Here is a 26,399-nt window from a genome sequence, read left to right as displayed (position 1 = left end):
CTGCAGGAGGGGCGTCTTGCTGCGCATGCGCAGGTAGAGCTGGCGTGACTGGTTGGCTTTGGCGCAGTGACTTGGGCGCAGAGTGGAGTGGTCGCCGGAGATGCGTGACTGTCTGTTCTGAGGAGCGGCTGACAGCGCGATGGAGCGGGCCAGGTCAGCTGTGTGTCCATCTGCCCTTACAGACAATCTGGGGGAATAGTTGCTTTGTTCGTTCAGTGTTCCACGTTTGCGGAACTTGCCGCGTTGTATATACTCGGAACCCGGGCTCTGAAGTCTTTGTTCCGGAGAACAAGGAGGCACCTTGCGGGTCTGAGGGTCCGTTGTACCTCCCTGGACGGTGCCCTCTCCGTCTCCTGTGGGAGATCTGTCCTCTCACGTCAGATCGTTTCTGAACTGGCCCTTTGTCCTTGAGAGATCTGAGGCCATGTCCATGGCTGCGGTGGTGCGAATGGCAGGGAGATGGGGCGGGGTGGGGTCGGTGGGGTTCCGAAGTGCAAAAGACGGGGTGACCGTGCTGTCTGGGAGGTAGCAGAGCGGCCACAGTGGTGAGAAGGAGGGGTCCTCAGGGTGAAGTGTCCCCTGCGGTATGGCCGCCATGGTAGGGGGGGTAGGAAGTCGGCTGTTCGTGGTGGTGGTAAGGGGTTGGCCAGGGCGGCAGTATTGGAGGTTTGGGGGTCCACCAGGTGATCCCTGTGGCAGTCATAGGGAAGTGATGGCGGGGTCATCAGCAGCGAAGTGACCGTCACGGTGGGGTAGGGAGGGGCAGTTCTAGGAGGAGCGGCGGGTGGCTGACAGGGCAGTGTTCAGGAGGGGGCGGCTGGGAGACCACCATGAGGGCAGTAGAGAGGCTGGCGTGGTGGGCCAGTGACCCTCTTGGATGTGGTGTGTGCGGGGGGGGGGGGGGGGGCGGGGGGCAGGGAGGCGGCCGTGATGGTGGTGATGGGAGGGGCGGCCAGGGGCGGTGGTGATGGTGATGGCGGTGTGTGTGCGGGTTCCAGGGGCGGCGATGGTGGTGGTCTGTGCCGGATCCCTGGAAGAGCGGTCACCATGGTGGTGGTAATGGTGACGTGTGGTGCGATCATGGTGGGTGTGTGGGATCTGGAGGCGGTGGGAGGTGACGGTGACTGTGGTGGTGGTGATGGTGTGATGGACCTCAGATCCCTGGAAGAGCGGTCACTATGGCGGTGATGGGAGGATCGGTGGGGGTGACGGTGATGATGACGGTGTGGTGTTGGGATCCCTGGAAGAGCGGTTCTCACCGCAGTGGCTGACGGAGCGTGGTAACGGGGTGCAGGCAGTGCACAGCGTCTGGTGAAGGGCAGACCGTGGGGACAGCAGGTGGTCCACAGCACTTAGCAGAAGAGGGGCGAACGTCCAGTTCTCTGACCCGAGGCCGTCTTAAGAGTTGGTATCAGGGCGAACCAGTGGTCCATTGCTCCCCGGAAGCGGTAGCAGAAGAAATGTTTGTCTTTGGATACTTTACTCATTTGTAATTGCTCACTTTTGTGGTTCTGGCGTAAGATTCAGGCAGTGGTATGCAGAGCTTATGCGAGGCGTGTCGAGTTCCAGGATGTAGTGCCGGAGAGGTGGGGTCTTCCCTGCATTCCGTGTACGGTCTGCAGGGCTCTGGTGGTGCCGCGTCACAGCCATTGTGAGGCTCGCCAAGATGGCTGCCACTGCAGAGCTGTGGATGTGCGCAGGCGTGGGGGGGCCTGGCGGGAGGTGGGGAGAGGGGATGGAGGGGGGGCAACCGGCGCCGTGCCCCTGCCGCAGTAGGGGAGGGGGGCCTCCGCCGCTCTCCCGACGCGGCCGGGTCTGCAGCATCTTCAGAGCGCAGGGCTGAGGAGAGGAGGCTGCCTGGCGGGCGGCGAGCCCCTCCCCAGAGTGCCGCAGTGGGGGAGGCTGTGGGCTCTGGATGCGCGGGCGCAGCTGGGATGGGCGGGCACCGGGGAGGCCTGTGTGCATTGTCTGCGGGGCGTGGTGGGCAGCTACCCCGTCACCTGTCTGTTCTGACGGCTGCAGTGGGTGCAGGGAGAGAAGACGTGGGTTTGATGAGCGTGTACCGTGGCTGCCCTTCCCTGTGAGGCCACACTGCGTTGCAGAGGGCGAGAAGGCAGTGCGTTCGTGTCTCTGTTGCCCGTGTGCACCAGCCGCAGTGCTGCTTCCCTGCCTCTCCGCTTCAAGGTGGAAGAGAAAGACAGGGCCTGCAGGCAGGGTGGAAGGGCGAGGTCATCCCTGCATCTGGAGTGCCACCTCAGGCGGCCTCCATTACTGGTGAAGATTTTAAATGTTTTCAGAGAGGTCCCCCCTTTCATTGTCGTAGATTTCCCAGGTTGCATTATGAACAGTCTAGTTCTTGATATTCAAAGGGGATCCAGTCACCTTTGAAACAACCCCCTTCTTACAACATTTTACTTCGTGTTCCAGATTGGGTAATCCCACAGCTGCAGCACCTTCAAGAGTCAATTTCTTAGTCTCTGGATATTCTTTTTGTGATGCTGCCTTTATGTTCAGTTTCCTTAAACCGGGGGGTCAGGGCTCCTGCAGGGTTTGTAGAAGTTGAGAGCTATAGGCTGTTTGCTGAAGGGGAGCAGAGGAGAGACTCAGAAGATTAGAATGCTTCACGGCTGTAAGTATGTGCACTGGATCAGGGGAACCTTGCCTGGGTCAGATTCTTTGTGATGCTATTGAAGCATCATTTTTGAAGTTTGAGCTACTGTGAAAATTGGGTGAGAATGAATAATTAACAAGTTAACTATCCAGTATTCTGTATTCCACCTTTGCGTATAGGTGGGCATTTTCAAGAACTTCATTTTTTCCCCCCACAATGTTAATAGGCTGGCCTTTTTTCCTCTATGAAACAGGATGTCTGCTTGTGCTGTGTTGGAATGTAATTTAGGAAAACCTAAACCCAGAAACCTTGGAAAGTTCTGTTATGGATTGTTTGAGTAGTTTTAAAAAACAGGCTGGAAGTCTGTTATACTATTTATTTTCCGCACTTGTATACACATACTGCTTCAAATAATTTCATTTTGCTTTGACATCTGATCCCTTTGGCTCCTTGCAGGTCGAGCATGTACTGCCCTGGTCAGGGCGGCCATTTTGTGGTTGGTGGTGCAGGCTCAGGGTCTCAACATGGCGGGCCCTGTGGTCAGACCTGGGCATGTGGTCAGGGTCAGGGCGGCCATTTTGTGGTCCGTGGCGGAGGCTTGCAACATAGCGGGCCCTGTGAGCAGACCTGGGTATGTGGTAGGGGTCAGTGCGGCCATTTTGTGGTCCGTGGCGCAGGCTCAAGGTCTCAACATGGCGGGCCCTGTGGGCAGACCTGGGTAGGTGGTCAGGGTCAGTGCGGCCATTTTGTGGTCCGTGGCACAGGCCCAGGGTCTCAACATGGCGGGCCCTGTGGCCAGACCAGGGTAGGTGGTCAGGGTCAGCGCGGCCATTTTGTGGTCAGTGGCGCAGGCTCAGGGTCTAAACATGGCGGGCCCTATGGGCAGACCTGGGTATGTGGTCAGGGTCAGGGATACCTGAGAATGACTGGGCAGTGGGAACCCTGTCTGTAGTTAGTGCTCAGAAACAATCAGGGACTGTGGTATGGCTAAAGCAAGGGACTGTCTGGCTGGGGCTTCTACAGTTTATTTTGTGTTATCTTGGTTTGCCCAGTGCATCTGTCTAGTGCTCCATTGCTCATACTTTCCTCTATCTGGTGATGCTGGATTTTTATTCCTCCCTTTTCTCTCAATGTGCTCAGATTTGTTGCTGAAAAATTCCACATTTAAGATGTCAGAGCCTCAAAGTTAATTTTTGGGGCGGGGTGTGGGGAGTTTAGTTGACACACAATGCTTCATTAGTTTCAGGTGTACAACGTCGTGATTCAACAGCTCCATGTTGTGCAATGTTCACAAGTGCAGTTACTATGTCATTATGCGGTGCTGTGAACAGTACACATCATTGACTACACTTTCTCCTCCTGTAGCTGGAAGCCTGTACCTCCCACTCCCTTCTCCATGGTAACCAGCAGTTTTCATCTTGGTATTTTTGGGTATCTCTTTGTGTTTGTTTTAGTCCCCCCCCTCCTTTTTTTTTATTCCACAGGTAAGTGAAATAATAAGATATTTGGCATTTTCTGACTTATCTCACTCATATCCTTTGGGTCCATTCATCTTGTTAAAAATGGCAACATTTTCTTTGTGGCTGAGTAATAGTCATTGTGTGTGTATATATATATATATATGTATTTATATACTGCAGCTTTTTTGATTCATCTATTGGTAAACAGATGATTGTTTTAGTGACTTGGCTATATTGGTACAGTCAACTAGGGTACATGTATCTTTATGAATTAGTGCTTTTTTCTTTGGGTACATACTCAGGTGAAATTACTGTATCAATGTAATATTTCTGTTTTTAATATTTTGAGTAACCTATATACTGTTTTCTACAGTGATTGTACTGGTTTTCTTTCCCACCAAGAGTGCATGAGTTTTCATTCTTCCACCTCTTCCCCAACAGTTACTTCTTGTCTTTTTTGATACTCACTATTCTGATTGGTTTGAGATGATGCCTCGATATGGTATTGTTTTGCATTTTCCTGATGCTTAGTGATGTTGAGCATCTTTTTATGTATCTGTTGGCCTGCTATCTTTGAAAAACAATGTTCAGTTCCTCTGCCTATTTTTTAATGAGTTTTTTTTTCATTTCTGTGTGTGTGCACATGTTGGATTTTTAAATTTTATATATTTTGGATATTAACCCTTTATCACATTTATCATTTGCAAATACCAGTTCCCATTCAGGTGGCCTGTTCATTTTGTTGATATTGTCCATTGCTGTTCAAAAGCTTTTTATCTTTTTCCCTTGCCAGAGGAGACCTAAGGAGGAAAATATTGCTAATAAAGCCAACGTCCAAGAAATTACTGCTTATATTTTCTTTGAGTATTATGATTTTAGGTTTCACATTTAGATCTATAATCCATTTGGAGTTTCATCACTTACTTCAGTGCACTCTGCTGCTTAGTTATATTTAGGAAGAATCCTTGAAGTAAGCAGGGTAGGAGTATTGTCTCAACATGACAGGAACAGCGAGGTTTTTGATCTTAAGTGTACATTAAGGAATTTAATACTGGTCTCCTTCCACTTTTGTGGCCCAGAGCCAGAAAGCTTGAGTAAGAGTTGGTGGTGGCTAAGATTGTCTCTTTCAGTAACAAATATTGTGTAGGCCAGTTACTTCTTTTGCCTTCTAGTTCCTGAGTGTTGGCTGGATTAGAATTTCCTATTTGGTGGTTCCACAAATTTTGGTTGGGAGCTCTGATTTTCTCTATGGGAAGATACGTAGACTGATATTAATTACCTCACATGTTATGTTTTCTTTTTCATTTTGAGATCTTAGTAGAATTTTTATTAGTCTTTTTTTTGGCAGGATATAAGGCATTAAATATTTGACAATGCTAGGCTATTTGGAAAAACATTGTATAGTGTCATCACTTGTTGCTTCTCTGTGTTATTTCCAAATCAGTATTATTATTATTATTTTTAATAATAAATTTATTTTTTATTGGTGTTCAATTTACCAACATACAGAATAACACCCAGTGCTCATCCAGTCAAGTGCCCCCTTCAGTGCCCGTCACCCATTCACCCCCACCCCTGCCCTCCTCCCCTTCCACCACCCCTAGTTCGTTTCCCAGAGTTAGGAGTCTTTATGTTCTGTCTCCCTTTCTGATATTTCCCACACATTTCTTCTACCTTCCCTTCTATTCCCTTTCACTATTATTTATATTCCCCAAATGAATGAGAACATATAATGTTTGCCCTTCTCCTATTGACTTATTTCACTCAGCATAATACCCTCCAGTTCCATCCACATCGAAGCAAATGGTGGGTACTTGTCATTTCTAATGGCTGAGTAATATTCCATTGTATGCATAAACCACATCTTCTTTATTCATTTATCTTTCGATGGACACCAAGGCTCCTTCCACAGTTTGGCTATTGTGGCCATTGCTGCTAGAAACATCGGAGTGCAGGTGTCCCGACATTTCATTGCATCTGTATCTTTGGGGTAAATCCCCAGCAGTGCAATTGCTGGGTCATACGGCAGGTCTATTTTTAACTCTTTGAGGAACCTCCACACAGTTTTCCAGAGTGGCTGCCCCAGTTCACATTCCCACCAATAGTGTAAGAGGGTTCCCTTTTCTGCGCATCCTCTCCAACATTTGTGGTTTCCTGCCTTGTTAATTTTCCCCATTCTCACTGGTGGGAGGTGGTATCTCATTGTGATTTTGATTTGTATTTCCCTGATGGCAAGTGATGCAGAGCATTTTCTCATGTGCTTGTTGGCCATGTCTATGTCTTCCTCTGTGAAATTTCTCTTCATGTCTTTTGCCCATTTCATGATTGGATTATTTCTTTTCTGTTGAGTTTAATGAGTTCTTTATAGATCTTGGAAACTAGCCCTTTATCTGATACGTCATTTGAAAATATCTTCTCCCATTCATTTTTTTTAATGAAAGTAATTTTGGAGCAAAAAAACTAACTGCACATATAACATTTCCCTGGTATTTGTATTCATTTTTTTAGTATTTTCTTTTTAAGATTTTATTTATTTATTTGTGAGAGACGCACAGAGAGAGAGAGATGCAGAGGGAGAAGCAGGCTCCATGCAGGGAGCCTGACATGGGACTCCACCCGGTCTCCAGGATCACACTCTGGGCTGAAAGTGGTGGTAATCCACTGAGCAACCCGGGCTGCCCTTCATTTTTGAAGTAAGTTCTTTACCCAGTGTGGGGCTTGAGCTCACACAACTCTGAAGTCAAGAGTCACATGCTCTACTAACTGAGCCAATCAGGCACCCCATCTTTTATTTTCCTTTATTACTTACTTATTTAAGATTTTACTTTTAGGTAATATCTACACCCAATGAGGGGCTAGAATCCTCAATCTACAGATGAAGAGTTAAATGCTTTACTGAGTCAGCCAGGCCTCCCCACTTTTTTTTTTTAAATATTTTATTTATTTACTCATGAGAGACACACACAGTGAGAGAGAGAGAGAGAGAGAGAGACAGAGACAGAGACACAGACAGAGGGAGAAGCAGGCTCCACATAAGAAGCCCGATGTGGGACTTGATCCCTGATCCCGGAACTCCAGGATCACGCCCTGGGCCAAAGGCATGCACCAAACTGCTGAGCCATCCAGGGATCCCGGCTTCCCCACTTTTTTCCCTTTAAATGCTTATTTTCTGAAAGCTGGTTTTTAGGTTGAGAATGCAGGAGGTTTATAATGTATAAATGTACATATATTTATTTATTTTTTTAAATTATTTTTTAATAATAAATTTATTTTTTATTGGTGTTCAATTTGACAACATACAGAATAACACCCAGTGCTCATTCTGTCAAGTGCCCCCCCTTAGAACAAAGTTCTAGATTATCAAAACAAAGCTGTTCCTTGATTATCTTACATGTAACTTTAAAATGGATTTAGAAAATTTAATACTTTTATGTGCTGGTTCCTTTCTCCAATGAACTCAGACGTTTTCATACTGAGCAACTGCTATGAAAGGGATAAAGGAACTGAAATTTTTAGTTTTTTAAAGGTTTTTTTGGTAATGAGTTATTTTTAATGAACTATTAATCATAATTGACAGTCTTACAATGTAGTGGTCCATGATAGTTCTTTATTATATAATTTTAATGTTTTAATGACTATATCTGTGAAACTGTTTCATCTATAAATACTTCATTCCTCTTCAGGACTGAATGACAGACATTCCATTGTACTGAATATACGATACCACACCATATTTTATCTTTTTTTTAGTGGTTCTATTTTGGGTTGTTTCCACTCTTTGGCACTTTGATTAATGCTGCTAGGAACCTTCACACTCAAGTTTATGTTTTTATTTTACTCCCTCTAGGATTGGAATTACAATGTCAAATGCAAACTACGTGGTTCACATTATTAGGAAGTGCCAGAGGCTCCACCATTTCACATTCCCACTACCAGTTTCTCCACCTCCTCCTCCACTCCTGAGGTGTGAAGTAGTGTGTTTGTAGTTTTGATTTGCATTTCCCTAGGGGCTATAGTGATATTAAGTATCTTTTCTTGTGCTGATACAAATTTGTAAGTCTTTGGAAATCAATCTGTTCAATTTTTCACCTATTTTTAAATGGAGTTTTTTCATTTTATTACTGAGTTCTAAGAGTTTTTTAAATATTCTGCATACTGGGCTTTAATCAGCTGTGTGAATTGTAGATATTTTCTCCCATTTGGCCAGTTGTATTTTCACTTTCTTAATAGTATATTTTGAAGCAAATGCTTTTTATTTTTTTTAATTTTTATTTTTTACTTTTGATGAAATCCAATTTATGGATTCCTTTCTCTGGTACTTTAGGTATCTAAGAAACCATTGCCTGATCAAAGGTCAAGGAGATGAGCAAATTCTATACTTTTATTATTTAAAAATCTCCTGTACATTTTTAAATGATTTCTATTGCTTGATTGGAAAACTGTAGTTTTTGAAGCAGTAAAACAACTTGGGCTTATTTAAAAGCTATTTATTTGATTGGTTACCTTGCACAGTATAGCATGAATTTTAAAATAGCAAGGGTTCAAAGAATTAGTTTTGGGGATGCTTCATTTGAATTCTGTTGAAATATATGCATGACTTTCATAAAATGATTTTTCTTCTTTCCTTTCTGATAAGCATTGTTAAATTGCAGTTTTAAGAGTGGTTCTTGTAGTTTCTAACATGGATGACCCAGGTGGGAGACTTCATATTCAGATCCCTTGAGCAGCCATTTTGTGAGTTCTGCAGTCATGATATGGTGGTAGCTGTGTTGGTTTTATGTATTTATTTTTTGCTTAAGCAACCTTTTATTTTTTGTTTTGCAGACCCCAGGAAAATAACATTTCAACAAGAGGTTGCTTAAGTAGAAATCGTATATGAGCACTGCTTAAGTAGTAATCGTATAATTTAAACTTTATGCTTTATTCCATTATACTAAAACATCTGTCCTAATAAAATATTTTCCAACATTACTATTTTTTCATGGTATGTAGGTATGGGTAGTAGGTCAGTGTATAGAAATATGTTTCTGCAAATGTATAGTTTTATATCTGTATATGTAAAAGTAAGTGGAAATGAATATTTTCTTTTTGCCTAATTCTCTGATATCTCCATCACTCCCAGTTTTCTGATGTCAGGAGCTTTTTCTTTTTTTAAGATTTATTTATTTGAGAGAAAGAAACAAGGTGCTTGCAGGTAGGGAATGGGGCAGAGGGAGAGACTCTGAAGCAAACTAGCCGCTGTGCCCCATATGGGGCTTGATGTCACCACCCTGAGATCATGACCTTGCCATTCTGAGATCACCAACTAAGCCAAAACCAAGAGTCAGATGCTCACTTGAGCCACCCAGGCACCCCTGATGTTAATGGACTTCTAATGGGAGAAAGAGGCTTTCGGATAGATCGTGACTATTGGAGGATTTTCTCATTTAAATTTTGCCTCATTTCCTTTCCACCATTTTTATTGAGATATAGTTTACATACATTACTACCTTGTTTTAATTAGATTACAAGTACTTTAAATACTCCATTATATAAAAATAGTTCTAAGTACAGCCTTTAAATAAGTGGTTATTTTAAGGTTGATGATGGATGTCCCCTACTTCAGGGACCGCTTACACCTGAGACGGACTACGGAACAGCACGTCCCAGAGGTGGAAGTCCAAGTCAAACGTAGAAGGACAGCCTCACTGAGCAACCAAGAGTGAGTATAGTGTGGCTTGAGAACCAATTTAGTTTAGAATTCTTGTTCATATTGGGATGGAATATCCTGCAATGAAGGGTACTGAAATTAATTTAATGAAAGAAATCTATGCTTATAATATAGAATATAGAACAAAACAGTGGAGTCAACCTTAACCATGTAGTACTAACTTTTGTAAAAATTTTAGTAAAAGGCATTTTTTTCCCAAATATGTAGGTGGATTTTATCTTCATAAAATTCTTCATCCTTAACCTTTAATATTTGTTATTTCTGTTTTATTCATATTGTTACTAAATCACTTCTATGTTTGCCAAATTTTTTATGAATTGATGGAATGCTAATTTATATATTCATACTTAATGTTGCACTATCCAGATTTTTCTTTCGGTTAAAAAATAACATTTATCCAATTAAAAACTTGAAATGAATGTATTTGTTCCTTTCCTTACATAGGATATTTATGCATAGATACACTTTTATTTTTAAAAATTTTTTTAAAGACTTATTTATTTATTTTAGAAAGAGTGCAAGAGTGAGCAGGGGAGGGGCAGAGGGAGAGAGTTGCCACCAGACTCCCCACCAAGCAGCCTGATGGGGGAGACCATCCTACAACTCCAAGGTCATGCGCCGAGCTGAAATCAAGAGTCAGACACTTAACCAACTGAGCTCCCTAGGCACCCCTACATACTTTTAAATTTAGCTTTCCAGAAGGATTACTTTAATGCAAAATATACCAACATTTTAATGACCTGACACATACTGGTATTCATTGGATCTTGTATTTTGTTATTATCATGTATCTTGACAGAATCAATGGGTAACATTTTTCTTCCCTTGCCAAAGCTGTTTTATTTATTTTCCAAAACTACAAGTATTAAAAATACATGAATATTATATATTCATGTACATGTATATTGCATGTATGTTATAAAACATAACTTTGAGATAAAAAGTATCTACGTCAAATTACCAGCAGTCCATTTCCTCCATTGTCCTTCCCTGCCTAGAGATCATCTACAGGTATGTAGATGTCTGTACTTTAAGACCTTTCCTATTCATTCATTTGTATACACACATGGAAGGAAGAAGGGACAGAGGCATACTTTTGATCTGCTTACATCTATGAGATTTATTGTTCTGCAGCAATATGTCTTGGAGATCTATGTCATTGCATGTAAATACCTTATTATATAAATTGTAGAGCATAGGTAGCATAATAATTTCATTTATCATTAGCTTAAAGTTGGTTAACAGGTTTGCATTAGCTATTAACAAAGATACAGAAGTCAATTTGAAAGTTAATATTTGTTATTAATATTACTTACATTTTATTTTACTTAAATATAAGGCTTTCTTTACAAAGCTATTATAAGATGGGGGTAGAATTTTGTTTTCTATTTTTGTTACTCATTTTATTTGTGGGAAAGTTGCAAGACATTTATTTGCACATTAAATTACTGATGAGGCTAATGATATCTCCATTTTCTCTGTTTATTTTATTCTTTTGAGCTCATAATTCTTTTATTACATTTTTATTTTGGGAATTACTTTTTTTCCCTTTTTTTTGGTATATTTTTTATTGCAGTTCGATTTGCCAACATATAGTACAACACCCAGTGCTCATTCCATCAAGTGCCCTCCTCAGGGCCTATCACCCAGTCACCCCATCCCCTGCTCACCTCCACTTCCACTACCCCTTGTTCATTTCCTAGATTTAGGAGTCTCTTCTGTTCTGTCACCCTCTCTGATTTTTCCCACTCATTTTCTCCCCTTTCCCCTTTAATCCCTTTCACTATTTTTTATATTCCCCGTATGAGTGAAAAGAGATGATGTTTGTCCTTTGATTGACTTACTTCACACAGCATAATACTCTCCAGTTCCATCCACAGCAAAGCAAATGGTGGGTATTTGTCATTTCTAATGGCTGAGTAATATTCCATTGTATACATAAACCACATCTTCTTTATCCATTCATCTGTTGATGGACACCGAGGCTCCTCCCATAGTTTGGCTATAACTGCTATAAACATTGGGGTGCAGATGTCTCGGTCTTTCACTGCATCTGTATCTTTGGGGTTAAATCCCCAGTAGTGCAATTGCTAGGTGGTAGGGTAGCTCTATTTTTAACTCTTTGAGGAACCTCCACACAGTTTTCCAAAGTGGCTGCACCAGTCCACATTCCCACCAACAGTGCAAGAGGGTTCCCCTTTCTCTACATCCTCTCCAACATTTGTTGTTTCTTGTCTTGTTAATTTTCACTCACTGGTATAAAAAAAGATTTTATTTTTTTGAGAGAGAGAGAGAACGTGCATGCAAAAAGCAGGTGGAGGGGCCAGAGAGGAGAGAAGCTGACTTGACTCTCCCTACCCCTAACCACCACTGATGAGGGAGCCTGATGGACTCAGTCCCAGGATCCTGAGATCATGACCTGAGCTAAAGGCAGACCTTAACTGACTGAGCCACCTGGGTGCCCCCTTTCCTGTTTTTTGATGTATTATAAATTTGAGAGAATTTGGAGGTTGGGGTTGGAGAGTCTATTTTATGCAACCTTTTAGATGTCGTTCTAAATTATATTCTGCATTTTATGAAATGAATGTTAGGTGTACTGTATTCGATGTTCCCAGTTTTAGTTTGCAGTTGGGTTTCAGGTTAAACACAAGAGGAACACTCCAGTAGCTTTTTAAAAACTAAAAATTTTTTTTATCTGAAACACTTTTTAGAACTGATTAAGTCAGACTTTCAGTTACCGTTTGGTAATAAAGGATTGGACTAAGAATGCCTATATAAAAGTGGGCTATTTTTGAAAGCATGAGCAGTGTAATTCAGACTCTTAATGGAGTTAGTGCAGGTTTGACACATTAAGGGTACAGTCCCTCCATAAGATTACCTTCATCAGATACCAACCAGCTGCAAATCCCAGATTTTCTAGGCCCCCTGCACTTCTCAACAGCTGGATATAGATTCAAGATTTCCACTATTTCCTCAGGTTCCGTAATTTGCTAGAATGATTCACAGCACTCAAGAAAAACACGGTGCTTACTATTAAGTTTACTATAGGGGATACAAATCAGGATAAGCCAAATGAAGAGATTCATAGGACAAGATCTGTAACTTCATGTCCTTCGGATAATACTCTCAGCACATTAGTGTTTATATATCACCAACTGGGAAACTGACTAGACCTTTGGGTGCCTTCTAAAGTTTTACTAGAGTTTCATTACTAAAAATGATTGAATCATTGATCATGTGACCAGGAACTCTATCTCCCTTGATGCCATCCCTTCCCAAGAGGTCAAGTCCAAGGCCCCACACTCTAATCACATGGTTGGTCTTTTTGGCTTTGCCAGCCCCTATCCTGAATCTTCTTGTTAGCTTTAGCTCCAGTATGATCCAAGGGGCTCACCAAGAATAATGAAGATACTTCTATCACTTGGTAAATTCAAGGATTTAGAGGTTATTTCCCAGGAGTCCTGGACAAAGTCTAACCTAATTCTTTATTATATAACAATACTAAAAATGTCATTTAAAAACTGTATTAAAATAATGCAATAAACCTTTTTTCAGGCTCATTTCCAAATCTAACTGCTGTGTAGATCTATATTTCTATACATATACACATGCATATATATACACATATACATTTAACAAGGGCAGAATTGGTGGTGATTTTTTTTTTCATGCTTGTCTTTGTTAGCTAGTAACACATCATTCTCAGAATTAGATTCACAGCCAGATTACTGATCCAAAGAGATATGTTGAGGACTTTTCATCTGGAATTCCCTTCTAATAGGTAGTCAGTTTATATAGTTTGAGATCCGAAAAACTTGGGCTCTGGTAGTTCCTTGTTTTAGGTGGTAACTCATCAGCGTATCAGTATGGATAACAATAGCCTTAATGTCTTGCTGGAATTGACTTAGCAAATACCTCCTTGCTAGGGGCTAAAAAATTATTTCCATATAGGGTTAGAAAATGAGTAATGGATATGGTTCTAATGGTTTTTCCACAGGGCTTTTTAAAACAAAACTTTTTAAGTTTCTTGGGTGCTATCCCCCCAATAGTACCTCTGTTCCTTGCACATTCCTGTGTAGATTGGAGACTCCTGTTATAGTCTCTTCATAAGGTAATAGCAAGCTGTGATCTTAATTCAGGCTCTCTTTAAATGTAAGGGTCTCCACATTTTCTTTTCTATTATTATCCATATAGGCAATACTCTTTTAACTTATATTTGTTTTTTACGTATTGTATTCTTGTCATAGGTGTCAGCTGTACCCAAGGCGATCTCAGCAGCAGCAAGTCCCTGTGGTGGATTTCCAGGCAGAACTGAGACAGGCATTCTTGGCTGAGACACCAAGAGGTGGTTAAAGCAGTATTGGAACATCCAGGTAGCTAATATCCAAGTGAAAAACCAGGTTAGAACTGATACAGTCATGGTTAGGAATAAATAAATGGTGTGTTTGGAGGTCAATTATTTGGGATACGTTAAAATAAATCTTTTAAAAATATTTCACATTTTCTTAAAACTTTCACACCCGCAGAAAGTTTAAAAAAGTAAAAGCAAGCAATAGAACCTTGATCTTCTTAAGCTGGCACTTTCTCAGTCATTTGTAGTGTATGCTTTTTAGGTAGTTTTATTATTACCTAATTTCCATTGATTTTTCTAATTAACATTGTATAAAAATACTGCATTATATAAATGACTGCTTTAATATTGAATGTTTTGTAGTTAACTTTTGTGAGAAACTTCATTTTTTTCTGGTAGTTTCAATAAAACTTCAGTGAACTGCTGAGAATAACAGATTAGGATCATTTCCTCAGGTATGCAGATATGAAAATAAACTGAATTAGAAATATAAGCTTAGGTACATTTTCTAAATTGTTTTACAAAATATTAGTCTGTGTTGCCTTGAGAAAATGGAATGCTAGTCACAATACGCTTTTACCTGTATTGGTTGTTTTAATTATATATCATTTATGCCTACTGAATGATAAATACACATCACATTCATAATCAAATAAGCTAAATATTTTCCCATGCATGTTTACTAATTTACCTTTTTTGTTCTGTCTTTTTTTTCATTTTTCATTTTCAACAATGTATTTGGATCAGCTGACACTGTATCAATGTGTTTGATTCAGCTGACAGTGTAATAAAAATATTATGCAGGATTTTTTCAATGTGATGTAGATTTATTTACAGTGTGTCTTTTTATGTTTTATGTGAATTTTTAAAAATTTTAAGATTTGAATGACTGTAATCCAAAGGGTTTAATATACTTTTTAGAAACTAGGAGAGGAAGGGGGCTTATAGATGAGTTTCCTTCTAGATTTTCTTTATTTCTGCTTTGGTGTCTTAAACCTCAACTCACAATAATTAGGATTGTTTATAGCCACTATTTTGAGTTTTAATGATTTTTTTTAAATTTTATTTATTTATGATAGTCACACAGAGAGAGAGAGAGAGAGAGGCAGAGACACAGGCAGAGGGAGAAGCAGGCTCCATGCACCGGGAGCCTGACGTGGGATTCGATCCCGGGTCTCCAGGATCGCGCCCCGGGCCAAAGGCAGGCGCCAAACCGCTGCGCCACCCAGGGATCCCTATTTTGAGTTTTAAAGTAAAGGATGAAAAACAGATTCTCTGAGAAAAATTCTCCTGCTGAATCCTTTACTCAGGATTCTCCAGTAATTACCTGGAGTTGATTACGGGGCATTGGAATTGATTTCAAGCAGTGGAATCTTATCTTTGTCCCCAGCTGTTCCCCCAGAGAAAGGCCATTTTTAAATATATTAGAATAGTTGACTATTTTTTTTTAACCAGGAATTTTTTTGGCTCTTCTGTGCAGTTCATATCCTCTTGTAAGTTCTAAGTATAATTTTATTTATTTACTTACTTACACGATACTCAAACTTAATGACCCTGAGATCAAGAGTCACATGCATTACCAACTGAACCAGCCAAGGATCCCTATATATTATGATCTGTAAGTAGAATCCTCTGATTTTCTGATATCATGATTTATTCTAGTTTCAAGTGCTAGTTAACAGCACTAGTTTCTAGGATTATTTTAGAACAGGTTAGTAAAGTAACTCACTCACTGTTTTTGTAAAGGAAATTGTATTGGCACACAGCCATGTAACTTTATTTTGTCTATGGTCTGTAGCTGTATTTGTAACTACAGGAGCAGACTGGAGTGGTTGTGACAGATTGAATGGCAGGCAAAGCCTGAGATACTATCTTCTCCCTTTTAAAGCAAGTTCTCTCTTTCTTAGAGAACCACATTTAAAGATGAAAACACCAGGTTGGGACAGTTGGGGAATGGTGAAAACTATAGAAGATAAAGATGAGAAACGGTTATAGGCAGGAAGGTATATGAAAGTAAACATTAGGGATCCCTGGGTGGCGCAGCGGTTTGGCGCCTGCCTTTGGCCCGGGGCGTGATCCTGGAGACCCGGGATCGAATCCCACATCGGGCTCCCGGTGCATGGAGCCTGCTTCTCCCTCTGCCTGTGTCTCTGCCTCTCTGTCTCTCTCTGTGTGACTATCATGAATAAATAAATAAAATCTTTAAAAAAAAAAAAAAAAGAAAAAAAGAAAGTAAACATTAGAGAGTAGGGAACCAGATGAATTTCTAGAAAAAGGTCCAGTCTAAGAATTGGGTTAAAGAATCAGGTCTTTTTTTTTAAAGATTTTATTTATTCATGAGTGACACAGAGAGAGAGAGAGGCAGAGAAACAGGCAGAGGGAGAAGCAGGCTCCATGCAGGGAGCCCGACGTGGGACCCGATCCCGGGACTCCAGGACCAAGCCCTGGGCCGAAGGCAGGCACCAAACCACTGAACCATCCCAGGGATTCCCTAAAGAATCAGGTCTAAAGAATATATGTAGATGGAGAGTTTTAAAAGACATTTTAACAATTGACAGAAGAAAAAAAAAATATAGGTTTCTTTTTTACTATAGAAATCTAAAGCATCCAAGCGCTATCCAAGAAAAATGGGGAAGTAACCCAAAGATTTTAAAATCCATGTTTCAATCACAGTGCAAGATTGAATTTTCTTTCATTTTGCCCATTTGCTTTTTTTAGTTGGAATCGTGCCTTTAAATGATTTTATTTTGTATTTATTCCACTTAAATGTATATCATTAATGCTTCCTCATTTAATTATCACTTGCAATGAATAAATGATAGTTTATTCATGATTTGCTTTTCCCTTGTACTTGTTTTTTTTCTAGTTTGCTATGCTTTTATAAATATTAGTTATATATTTTAAAGACATATTTGGTATCTTAAATTTATTAGGATAAAGATCCAATTGTGGAATGTAGGGTATACATATTAGTATGACTCTTAAGTGTTCTTTTATTTTGCTTTCTGACAGCATCATAAGCACTGTCAATTGCCATCCAGAATAATTACTTATTAGCACAGTTTCTCAGTACCATCTTTGCTGTCCTTTTTTTTTCCTTTGATAAATAAATAGTTCCAAAAATGGAAAATTGGTGTGTGTGTGTGTGTGTGTGTGTGTGTGTGTGGTTTTAATTGGCATTGTTTTGTGGATGAATATTTTCTGTTTATTTGTGTTTTCTTTTACATTTTCTGTTAAGGATGTGATATTTACCAGATTTAAATGAGCACTAATAGATTCCCATTATTACATGATTTCTCATTTGTTCTATTATGTATCTTGGCCAAGTTTGACCACTTTATCTTTTCACTTAGGTTTTTATAAAGATTAAACATTTTAAAGTGCAGACTTTCTAGAAGTTAGAACTTTTGTGAGGAATCTTAGGAAGTTTGAGTTCGGGACTTGGAGCCGTTTGTTTGCTTAAATGCTTTTTAATGTGAGGAGATTTATCATAACCATATAATCAGTGCAGTGTTATGTTCCTGCTCTTGTGCTCTTCTTCTTGAAGCATTTTGTCTTTTGCTATGGAGGTAAATTTGATCAATCTGCAAAGTGATAGTCTTTTCCCTTACAAGGGTTCATGATTATGGTGTATTAGGGATAAGAGATAAACTGTTTCTAAATTTTAGGTGCTATTCATTAAGGGAAATCTTTCTTAGCCATCCCAGTTAACCCCTACTCTGATTTGCACATAAAATGTATGTCTTAGTTTATCAAATATTTTACATTAACTACATAACTACACCTAATTTTTTGTAAATTTACTGACTTTTGAAACCATTGCCAGGTAATTTGGGGACTCTATATTACCAAAGTACGATCCCTCGTGCCCCTTTACATATATTCCCTGTTTCCACCACCAACTTCAGATTACCATTTAATTTGTGTTTCTATGTGTTTCTTTTTATTTCCGTAGAGAATCCACTTTGTTACAATAGATTGTTGAAGATTTTATATTTTAATAGATATAATATAAAAATGAAAATTGCTAATCTAAAAAATATACAAATATACAAGGATTTAGACTCTGCTTTATAGATTATCCTGTCAGGACTCAGAACATCTATATTATAGGCCTTAAACTAGTCATGTGAGCTTGGGTTAGAAACTACATTTTTATGGGGAGGGTATGAATAGATCTTTGGAGATCATCACATGTCAGTTTTATGTAAAACATAAATCTGTGTACAAATTTTGGGTGCTACAAAAGGAGGTCTCCTTGATGTCATTGTATGTTTGAAGACATAAATTGGGTAGATGGGAGAAACAGCAAGTGAATAGATATTATAGACAGTTAAGATAAATGTTAGAGAAGTATGGACAGTGTTGAGGATGTATATAGGTAAATTGTCATTCAGAAAGAAATGTACAAAACGTACATGGCAGTTTGCATTTGGAGAACAAAATTTAAGAGGTATTCTGAGTAATGGTGAGGAATTTATTTTTTAGACATTCTGATACTCCCAGTTCTCCTACAAATGCATTTAACTGCCATCAGATTTTTGTAATTATAAGGAAACCTCTACATCTTACACCCTTAAGTGAATCATTTCTTTCATGCTATTATGTTCTTTTCTGATCTAGTATTCTATAGTTCCACATGGAAAACTATCCTCAAAACATCCGTTACCTTCTTGTATTTTTTTTTACCTTTTTTTTTTTTACCTTCTTGTTTTGATGTTACACTTCACAACCACAGCTTAAATGATTTTATTTTACATCTTGAAATAGATAACTCATAATTTATTTAACGAGTGTATTTCACTGGTTGAAAGGTGTTTCTATTGAAAATAGAAGAAAGATTTTACTGGAAATACCTGTATTGTTAAAAGTAAAATTACATCAGATTTTGCTTATGATATGGGGCTACTTTTATGCATAGAGCCAAATTCTCTTTAAAGTCGTATTTGTGTGTTTACTTTTCAAATAAGTATAATTGGTAGTTTGAGACCCTTTTCCAGTTTTGACAGTTTGTTTGCCATCGAGCATTTTCATTCGTATAATGGGAAGAACAACACTTTTGTAATATTGCATATTCTTTAGATGACTAAGAAAGTTCCCCATATATCCACATAAGGTATTCAGTTGTTTTGTGTTCTAGTTTAATGTACAAAGTCAAAAGCAGGTACATGATGGTGTATAACGTAGCATTATTTTGAAGAGATTTCAGCTGGGGCAAGGGAGGGAGTCAGGGGGTCATTGAAATTGAAAATATTTAGGTGCTTTAGCTAAGAAGCAAAAGTTTTAACCTAACTCCTAACTGAGGGGAGTAATTCAGATGTGTAAAACGTGTGTAAAATGTTGACATTGAGATGACATGGGACCAGAGAAAAAAGAGCTACACCTAAAATAAGAATGGAAAGAAAAAAGATTACATTTTTGGAATGGGAAATGAAAGTGATTTTGAGGCCTGTAAAATTTCTGTATAAAACAAAAATTATTTATAAACTTTGTCAATTTTAGGTGCACAAATATGGAGATTAAGGTGAGAATAATGAAATTTTGTATACACTGAGTGGGTATAAGAAAATGGGAAGTGGAAAAAAAAGAAAATGGGAAGTGTTTTTGAACATGTCTGTTATAATGATTTTCATGAAAAGTTGTCTACCTGTTTTTAAACATGGTAGATTGCAGTGCAGCTAGATCATGCTTTCCTCTACAGGCTCCATCTACTGTTTGAAGCTTCTGCCCCAAGCTTGCATTGTTTGTAGGAGAACCTGCATCATACCTTTATCTGTAGCCTTCCCTTAGGTCTTAAGGATCCTGAAACCTAACTGGACATTGGATTTGGTGGAACAGCAACCATGGTAAGATGTATATTAAGACAAGAGTGAAAAACTGCTAGAAGGGCTTAATATAATGATTTGCCATAGTGTGTAGGGCATCTTTGGGTTTTTAATGTTAGAAATAAGGAATCAATCTTATTTGATGTTTTATATCTTGTCCTGTTGTAGTGATAAAATGGTTGAAAAAACGTCTTAACAGGAATCTTACATGTGAGAAAATACAGAACAGAGTTTTGGTTATGATTTACAATAGTAAGGGACCATCCTGTGGATGGAGGATTCTTATGTTAAAATAGACATGGAGTCTATTTAGAAAATGGAGAGGGGGTTTGTGCTTCACAGCTTGAGAAGTAAGTACACACACAATAATAAGCAGTCTGTAGAGAGATAGAACATCCTAATCAGTTTTGTGGTTCTGTTAAACTTCAGATAACTTACAGCATGTATTATCAACAAGAGGGATATACCAAGGCAAAAAAACCTAATTTAGCAAAAAAACCTAATTTTGAGAGGTGCAAGGAATATTAGATTTTAAAATAGCTTGCAGTCTTTCTAAGGACTATAGTAAATGAATAGAGGTATGGTATGGTATTATCAGCATATTAAAATTTCAGCGGAGTTAGTGACATAGGATAAAAGTATTTTTAAAAGGTGACGTAGTAGGATAAATGAAACAAATATTTGAGAAACACTGATCCACATTCTGAATGGGAAGGGATGTGGGGTGTGATGTAACTACGATAAAGGTCTTGGGGAACTAAATAGTACTTTGTAATTGCATTGGGTTGATGGGGATTGGAAAGTTTTTGATGGATGTAGGAATTTTCCACTGCTTGTCTGGGGGCCTGGGGGAAAGAAATAGTCCATAGGATCAAGTGTTCTGAAAGAGGGTGGTATTTGGGGTTAAAATTGGGAAAGGCAAGGAATTAGAATGATAAAATACTAACGGGAAACTAGATTTGTGAATCTGTTGGGGAAGAAATATAGTTAGGATGATGGGAAACTGCATAGGGTGACATTTTGAGAAGTAGAGGGTTCTGCAAAGGAATATAGATGTCCTGGTCCTAAATTTGGTCCAGTATCTTGAGACTGAAAGGGATTTTTAGAGAAAACATGGGAGGGAGGATATGATAAGGAAACTCAAATTTGGCTTGATTAAAGAGTAGGGAAGACATGATGTGGAGAGTTCTAACACAATTGCAGGCAAGTTAATGACTGACAGCTTTTCTTATTCCTTTCAGACTGTTGGAAAGAGCAGCAAGATGCTGCAGCACATTGACTATAGAATGAGATGTATCTTGCAAGATGGCCGAATCTTCATTGGCACCTTTAAGGCTTTTGACAAGCATATGAACTTGATCCTCTGCGATTGTGATGAATTCAGGAAGATCAAGTAAGACCACTCTAGGTTTGGTTAGTGGGAGACTGAGGAAGAGGGTCATAGAACTGAGAGATTATAGGCGGTAATTGTGAAGGGAAGGAAGGAAACTATGGAAGGACTAGCTTATTGCCTAATCCTCCTTGAACCATCTCTGAATTGGATCAGAACCTCTGTCTTAGAGTCACTGTGTTTATTACTACTTTTCTAATTTTGCAAACATAATCATGAACTTAATTTAGAATAGAACTGCACGGTATGAGCAGAGTACCAGAATATGTTTATTTAAAAAGTTAAGAAATGTTGTCAATAGGTTAGGTTCTAAAAATAAAGAAGAAAAACCAGATTGGGTTCTGTAGCATTCCTTCAGGCTGAAGGAATCTTTAGAAGAATAATTTGCTCTTAATGGTTGAGGAGTTTGGGATATGATTAGTATACTCTAGGCTAGGAGTATACTAACATTTGTTCTGCTAGCTTCTTTGCATGCTCCCTTGTTTTGTCTAAATAATCATGTACAGTGCTGATTTGATGTCCGTTCTTAACCCACTTCACTTATTTTGTGATTTGCCCATTTCATTTGTTCAGGAATAACCTCTGTATTTGTGCCTTACACCATTAGTCTACCCTCTTTATACCTGTGAGCAGGGAGTTTCCTTTCACAGGCTACTCAATGACTATTTGCAACAAGATCACAGAAATTGGTGGATATTAGTGTGGCATCCTACTTCCTTCCATTCCACTCTGTTGACTTTTCCAGAGCATTTGAGTTGGTGATTGTAGTATCTCTGGACCTCTGAGATCTTGGATTGATTTACTTTATTTCCACAGTCAATGATGTTCTGTCCAGAAGTTTAATTTGCCTACTTCACCTAGGTTTGTTAAATGTGAAGAAAAAGGTGATGCTCAGCATCAGTTGTCTGCTGTACTCTTAAGACTTCACTTCACTTGTCAGGCAAATTTGAAGAGAATTCAAAATCTATTCCTCCTCTTTCCTTTTCATGTATTCTAAGTGTCCTCCCAATATATCAAGTAGGATTATTTCAGAAATTCTAGGATGGTGAATATTTGTGTTTTGTTTTACATAATCCAAAATTTTCCTGAAAATAGAATAAACCCAATGATGTTGAAAATTGTGAAGATACTTGATGAGAGTTTTAGGCATATGGATTTCTTTGTTTCACTATTCTCACTAAGTTATGGTGATAATTTCACATGCATAATGCTTTAAACTGTGCATTATTCTCTGGTAGTATTTAGAGAGGATTGTTAAATGGCATTATCAATTGATTTTATCTGTCTTATGTAGTATAAAGCTCATGAATGTATGATTTTTGCTGCTGACAGTTGTTACTGTATGCAAGGTTTCTCTTTTTTAAATTTGTTTTTAATTCCATGTGGTTATATAGTAAGTGGTAAAGCCAAGAATACAGATGCATCTCTATTACTCAAAACCTTTTTTTCTTTATCATTTGGTATGACCTCATTGCCTGTTCTTGTTACTGTTTTAGTTGCCTGTCATCCAGATTTACTTAAGAATGATGTACAAAACTTACTTCCATTGGCTACATTTACATCTGTGTTTCATGAAGAAATTACTCTTGCTCTGTAGTCTAACATTGAGGGAACATTCTGGAATAAATTGTAGGAAAAGGACTTCACCATTTACCCTGATGTCAGTGAGTCTAGAGTTACTGTATTTGTTTTTGTTTTGTAATAACTTAGTAATAGCAAGGATATCTTGGCATCAGATTATTGTTTTGATAGTTAATGAACTGTAAATCTTCTATTGAGTGATCTAAACTTACCTTACCAAAGTTTACTTTTGATTTGTAGGCCAAAGAATGCGAAGCAGCCAGAGCGTGAAGAAAAGCGTGTTTTGGGTCTCGTGTTACTACGTGGAGAGAACTTGGTTTCCATGACTGTGGAAGGACCACCCCCCAAAGATGTAAGGAACATGTAGGACAGGACAGAATGAATGTGGAAGGCTATACCACACTTTAAATGTTTGCTAAATCAGGGTACAATGAAGCATAATAATTATACATTTGTCAAGTAAAATGTGCCCAGCACTTAATGTTAGTATTTTTCTATACTTGTTGATTAAGGACTTTCTGATGAATTACTTTGTGTGCTAGGTACTACCTAGACATGGGTGGAATGGCTGATTCATATATATGTACTCAAAATTTGACATGTACATTGAACCTGTAGAATGCCTTTATGGCATACCTGTCTGTTACTTTGATCTTCATAACTATTACAAGGCAAGTGGTATGGAAAAATAGTTGGAAGGAGTAATCTTTTAGGAATAAGATTATTAACATTAGTAAATCATTTGATTTCAAACTAATTTTTCTTGTTTCAGACTGGCATTGCTCGAGTACCACTTGCTGGAGCTGCAGGAGGTCCTGGGGTTGGGAGGGCAGCTGGCAGAGGAGTTCCAGCTGGTGTTCCAATTCCCCAGGCTCCTGCTGGATTAGCAGGCCCTGTCCGAGGGGTTGGGGGACCATCCCAACAGGTGAGGAACTAGGAGAGAAGGTTTTATATTATTGAGAGAAATTGCCTAGAGGCTGAATAGATTTAAAAGCCTGAGTGTACATCCTATTCTATGTAAGCAGCATATGCTATCAAGGGTGCTGAAGGACAAATACACATTAGGAGGGGAAAAGTTTAAAGTCACCTTGATAAGAAACTTATCACTATTGGTGAGTAAAGAGAAATATGGATGGGTAAACCAGAATTGAGAAAATGAAAGGACTTAATAGATTAAAATAGGGCATGTTGGGTGTTAGGAGGTTATATTAGTATGCCAAGATTTTTAAAAAGAAAATAATGGGAGAAGTACAAAATTGCTATAATTATTTCATATTTAATAGGCCCAGTATCCACCACTTATTTTGTGTTTGAATAATGTGAGAATGTCCCTTTTCGTATCTAACCCTGCCTTCTCAGGTAATGACTCCACAGGGAAGAGGAACTGTAGCAGCGGCTGCAGTTGCTGCTACTGCCAGCATTGCTGGGGCCCCAACTCAATACCCACCAGGACGGGGGACCCCACCCACTCCTGTAGGGCGAGCAACACCACCTCCAGGTAAGAAATTGAAAAAAGAAGTAAGAATTTGGTTCTTAAGGATATATGTGGGTGGGGGGTGATTCTGTGAAAAGACTGTATTATCTTCAGGAAGTGATGGCTAAAAATACTCTAAGAAGATACTGAACTAAGGAGCAACCTAAGTACCACCAGTTGCTTAAAGTATGTTTCCCATTTTTAAACAGTAGTTTTTTAGTGAAATGCTGTGGATTGTTGAGTTGGGGATGGCTTACATGGTAATGATCCAGGAGAAATTGTTCAACCCTCTACTTAGTATCTGTACCCATTTCTTTAAATATTATCTTGTATTTTATTCTGTCAGCTGAGCTTATTTCCACCCTTTTTCTTCTCTAGGCATTATGGCTCCTCCACCTGGTATGAGACCACCTATGGGCCCACCAATTGGGCTTCCGCCTGCTCGAGGGACGCCTATAGGCATGCCCCCTCCAGGAATGAGACCCCCTCCACCAGGAATTAGAGGTGAATGGATACACTTTTATGCAGTGGTGCAGGCTGGGGGCCCTGAATATTTATGTGCTGTTTTTCTAATGGTCCCATGGAATTTTGCTTTTTTTCCCCCAGGTCCACCTCCCCCAGGAATGCGTCCACCAAGACCCTAGGATACTGTTGATCCTTCTTAAGTCCATTTTTTCCCTGCTATGTGTCTTGTGAAACTGTGTGATTGTTTGTGAGCTTTTGTTCCCTCCTTGATGAATTAATATTAGCTAATAAATGCACAAAGCAATTAAACTGCAAGGTACTGTTGTATGTTGTACATTTTTTTGACTGTTGATTTTGTTGAGATCAAAGAGAAGACTGGGTTTGTTTTGGTCTTGAAGTTACATGGATGAGATGAATTCTGTTAAGCAGTTCATTAAATTACTTTTCTCTTAAATTTTTAAGATAAAATGATTGTGATACCTGATTAAACTTCCTAACATTCACTTTATGCATTGACTGGTATCAGTCAGTAACCTTGACACAGAAGAAAACTGTTAACCAGGGGTTTAAGTGGCTAGGTTAAGACTCACATGCGACATCCTCCACTTTGTTATGTCATACATACTTGAAGGGAAGAAGGAATGTATAGGGAAAGGCCTTGTAAGGCTACCTATGGAAGGAAACTATGGTAATGAATCAGAATTTGTTCATTTAAATCAAACCATTTGGAATTGGAGATTTTCTTTTTCTTGGAGGTTTACCTCAGTTTGAGCTTTTCTAGTAGTTCCCTTGTGCCTGTGTGAGCAGAGTAGAAGATATGATCCTGGAATAATCATCACCACATGCCAGTAAGTATTTACTTATAAATTTTTAAATAAATGGAAAAGCCTGGGTATTGGGAGGAAGAGGGATTTCATATTTGGAGTAAATTGTGTTACTTAAATATAACTTACCCCTAAAATGTAGTTGATGTTCTTGAGTACAAATTATATCCAGCTGTATCACTTAGTAATACACTGGAAGTGTTTAGAGGAGTGGACAGTCTCTTCCACTTAAATAGCTAAGGGATGCCCAAGTATCTAGGTTCAGTTTGAGTTGATTTTTCAATAGTGATGAACTCCCTTTTAAAAAGAAGAGGAAAGAGGTTTTTAGATTTTACTGCTAAGCTTTCAACTAGACAATGAATCGATCCTTATTGATTATAGGAAATACCAGTTGAAGATTGTCTTTAATTCCTTACCTTAGTAACCTAAGACTAGTAGATTGTGCCTTCTCCTTTCATTTTACCAACAAGGTTGTATGTATATCACCATTTCATCTTTTTTATTTTTTATTTTTTTCATCTTTTATATTTTAAATGGTTTAAAGATTTTATTTTTAAATAATCTCAATACCCAAAGTGGGGTCCCTGCTCACAACCCTGAGACCAATGGCTATATGTTCTACTGATTGAGCCTGCCAGGTGCCCCTTCATTTCCACCTTTCATCATGGCCTTTTAACTAATAGTCTCCTAAGGAAAAGGGACCCTCAA

General features: G+C 39.1%; 2 protein-coding genes across 5 annotated transcripts; both read left to right on the top strand.

Moving 5' to 3' along the window:
* Positions 1-11: 11 nt before the first annotated feature.
* On the top strand, positions 12-14,938 carry SNURF (SNRPN upstream open reading frame). The gene is made up of 4 exons (XM_035714416.2): positions 12-153; positions 9,677-9,772; positions 14,029-14,154; positions 14,880-14,938. Exons 1-3 carry the CDS (start codon positions 140-142, stop codon positions 14,132-14,134), a joined length of 216 nt encoding a protein of 71 aa, XP_035570309.1. The 5' UTR covers positions 12-139; the 3' UTR covers positions 14,135-14,154; positions 14,880-14,938.
* SNRPN (small nuclear ribonucleoprotein polypeptide N) lies at positions 14,029-25,182 on the top strand. Of its 4 annotated transcripts, none has more exons than XM_035714414.1 (7): positions 14,029-14,154; positions 21,199-21,350; positions 23,169-23,280; positions 23,701-23,853; positions 24,288-24,426; positions 24,781-24,906; positions 25,009-25,182. In XM_035714414.1, the coding sequence occupies exons 2-7, from the start codon at positions 21,220-21,222 to the stop codon at positions 25,044-25,046; spliced, it is 699 nt and encodes a 232-aa protein (XP_035570307.1). In that variant the 5' UTR covers positions 14,029-14,154; positions 21,199-21,219; the 3' UTR covers positions 25,047-25,182. The 4 variants fall into 4 exon arrangements, with proteins under 4 accessions (XP_035570307.1, XP_048963957.1, XP_035570306.1 ...); XM_049108000.1 differs by lacking the exon at positions 14,029-14,154 and adding an exon at positions 19,838-19,978; XM_035714413.1 differs by lacking the exon at positions 14,029-14,154 and adding an exon at positions 19,840-19,978 and having other exon boundaries at positions 21,180-21,350.
* The last annotated feature ends 1,217 nt before the right edge of the window (positions 25,183-26,399 follow it).

Source organism: Canis lupus, chromosome 3, assembly GCF_003254725.2.
Source record: "Canis lupus dingo isolate Sandy chromosome 3, ASM325472v2, whole genome shotgun sequence".
Classification (NCBI taxonomy): Eukaryota; Metazoa; Chordata; class Mammalia; order Carnivora; family Canidae; genus Canis; species Canis lupus.
The sequence above is the reverse complement of the archived record's forward strand: the minus strand, read 5'-3'. Positions and strand labels throughout refer to the sequence as shown.

Excerpts from the sequence above, each read along its gene's own strand:
- SNURF (XM_035714416.2), top strand. Across the intron at positions 9,773-14,028 it reads GCCTCACTGAGCAACCAAGA|GTGTCAGCTGTACCCAAGGC; the intron begins GTGAGTATAGTG and ends TTCTTGTCATAG.
- SNRPN (XM_049108000.1), top strand. Across the intron at positions 21,351-23,168 it reads GATGAATTCAGGAAGATCAA|GCCAAAGAATGCGAAGCAGC; the intron begins GTAAGACCACTC and ends TTTGATTTGTAG. Across the intron at positions 24,907-25,008 it reads CCCTCCACCAGGAATTAGAG|GTCCACCTCCCCCAGGAATG; the intron begins GTGAATGGATAC and ends TTTTTCCCCCAG.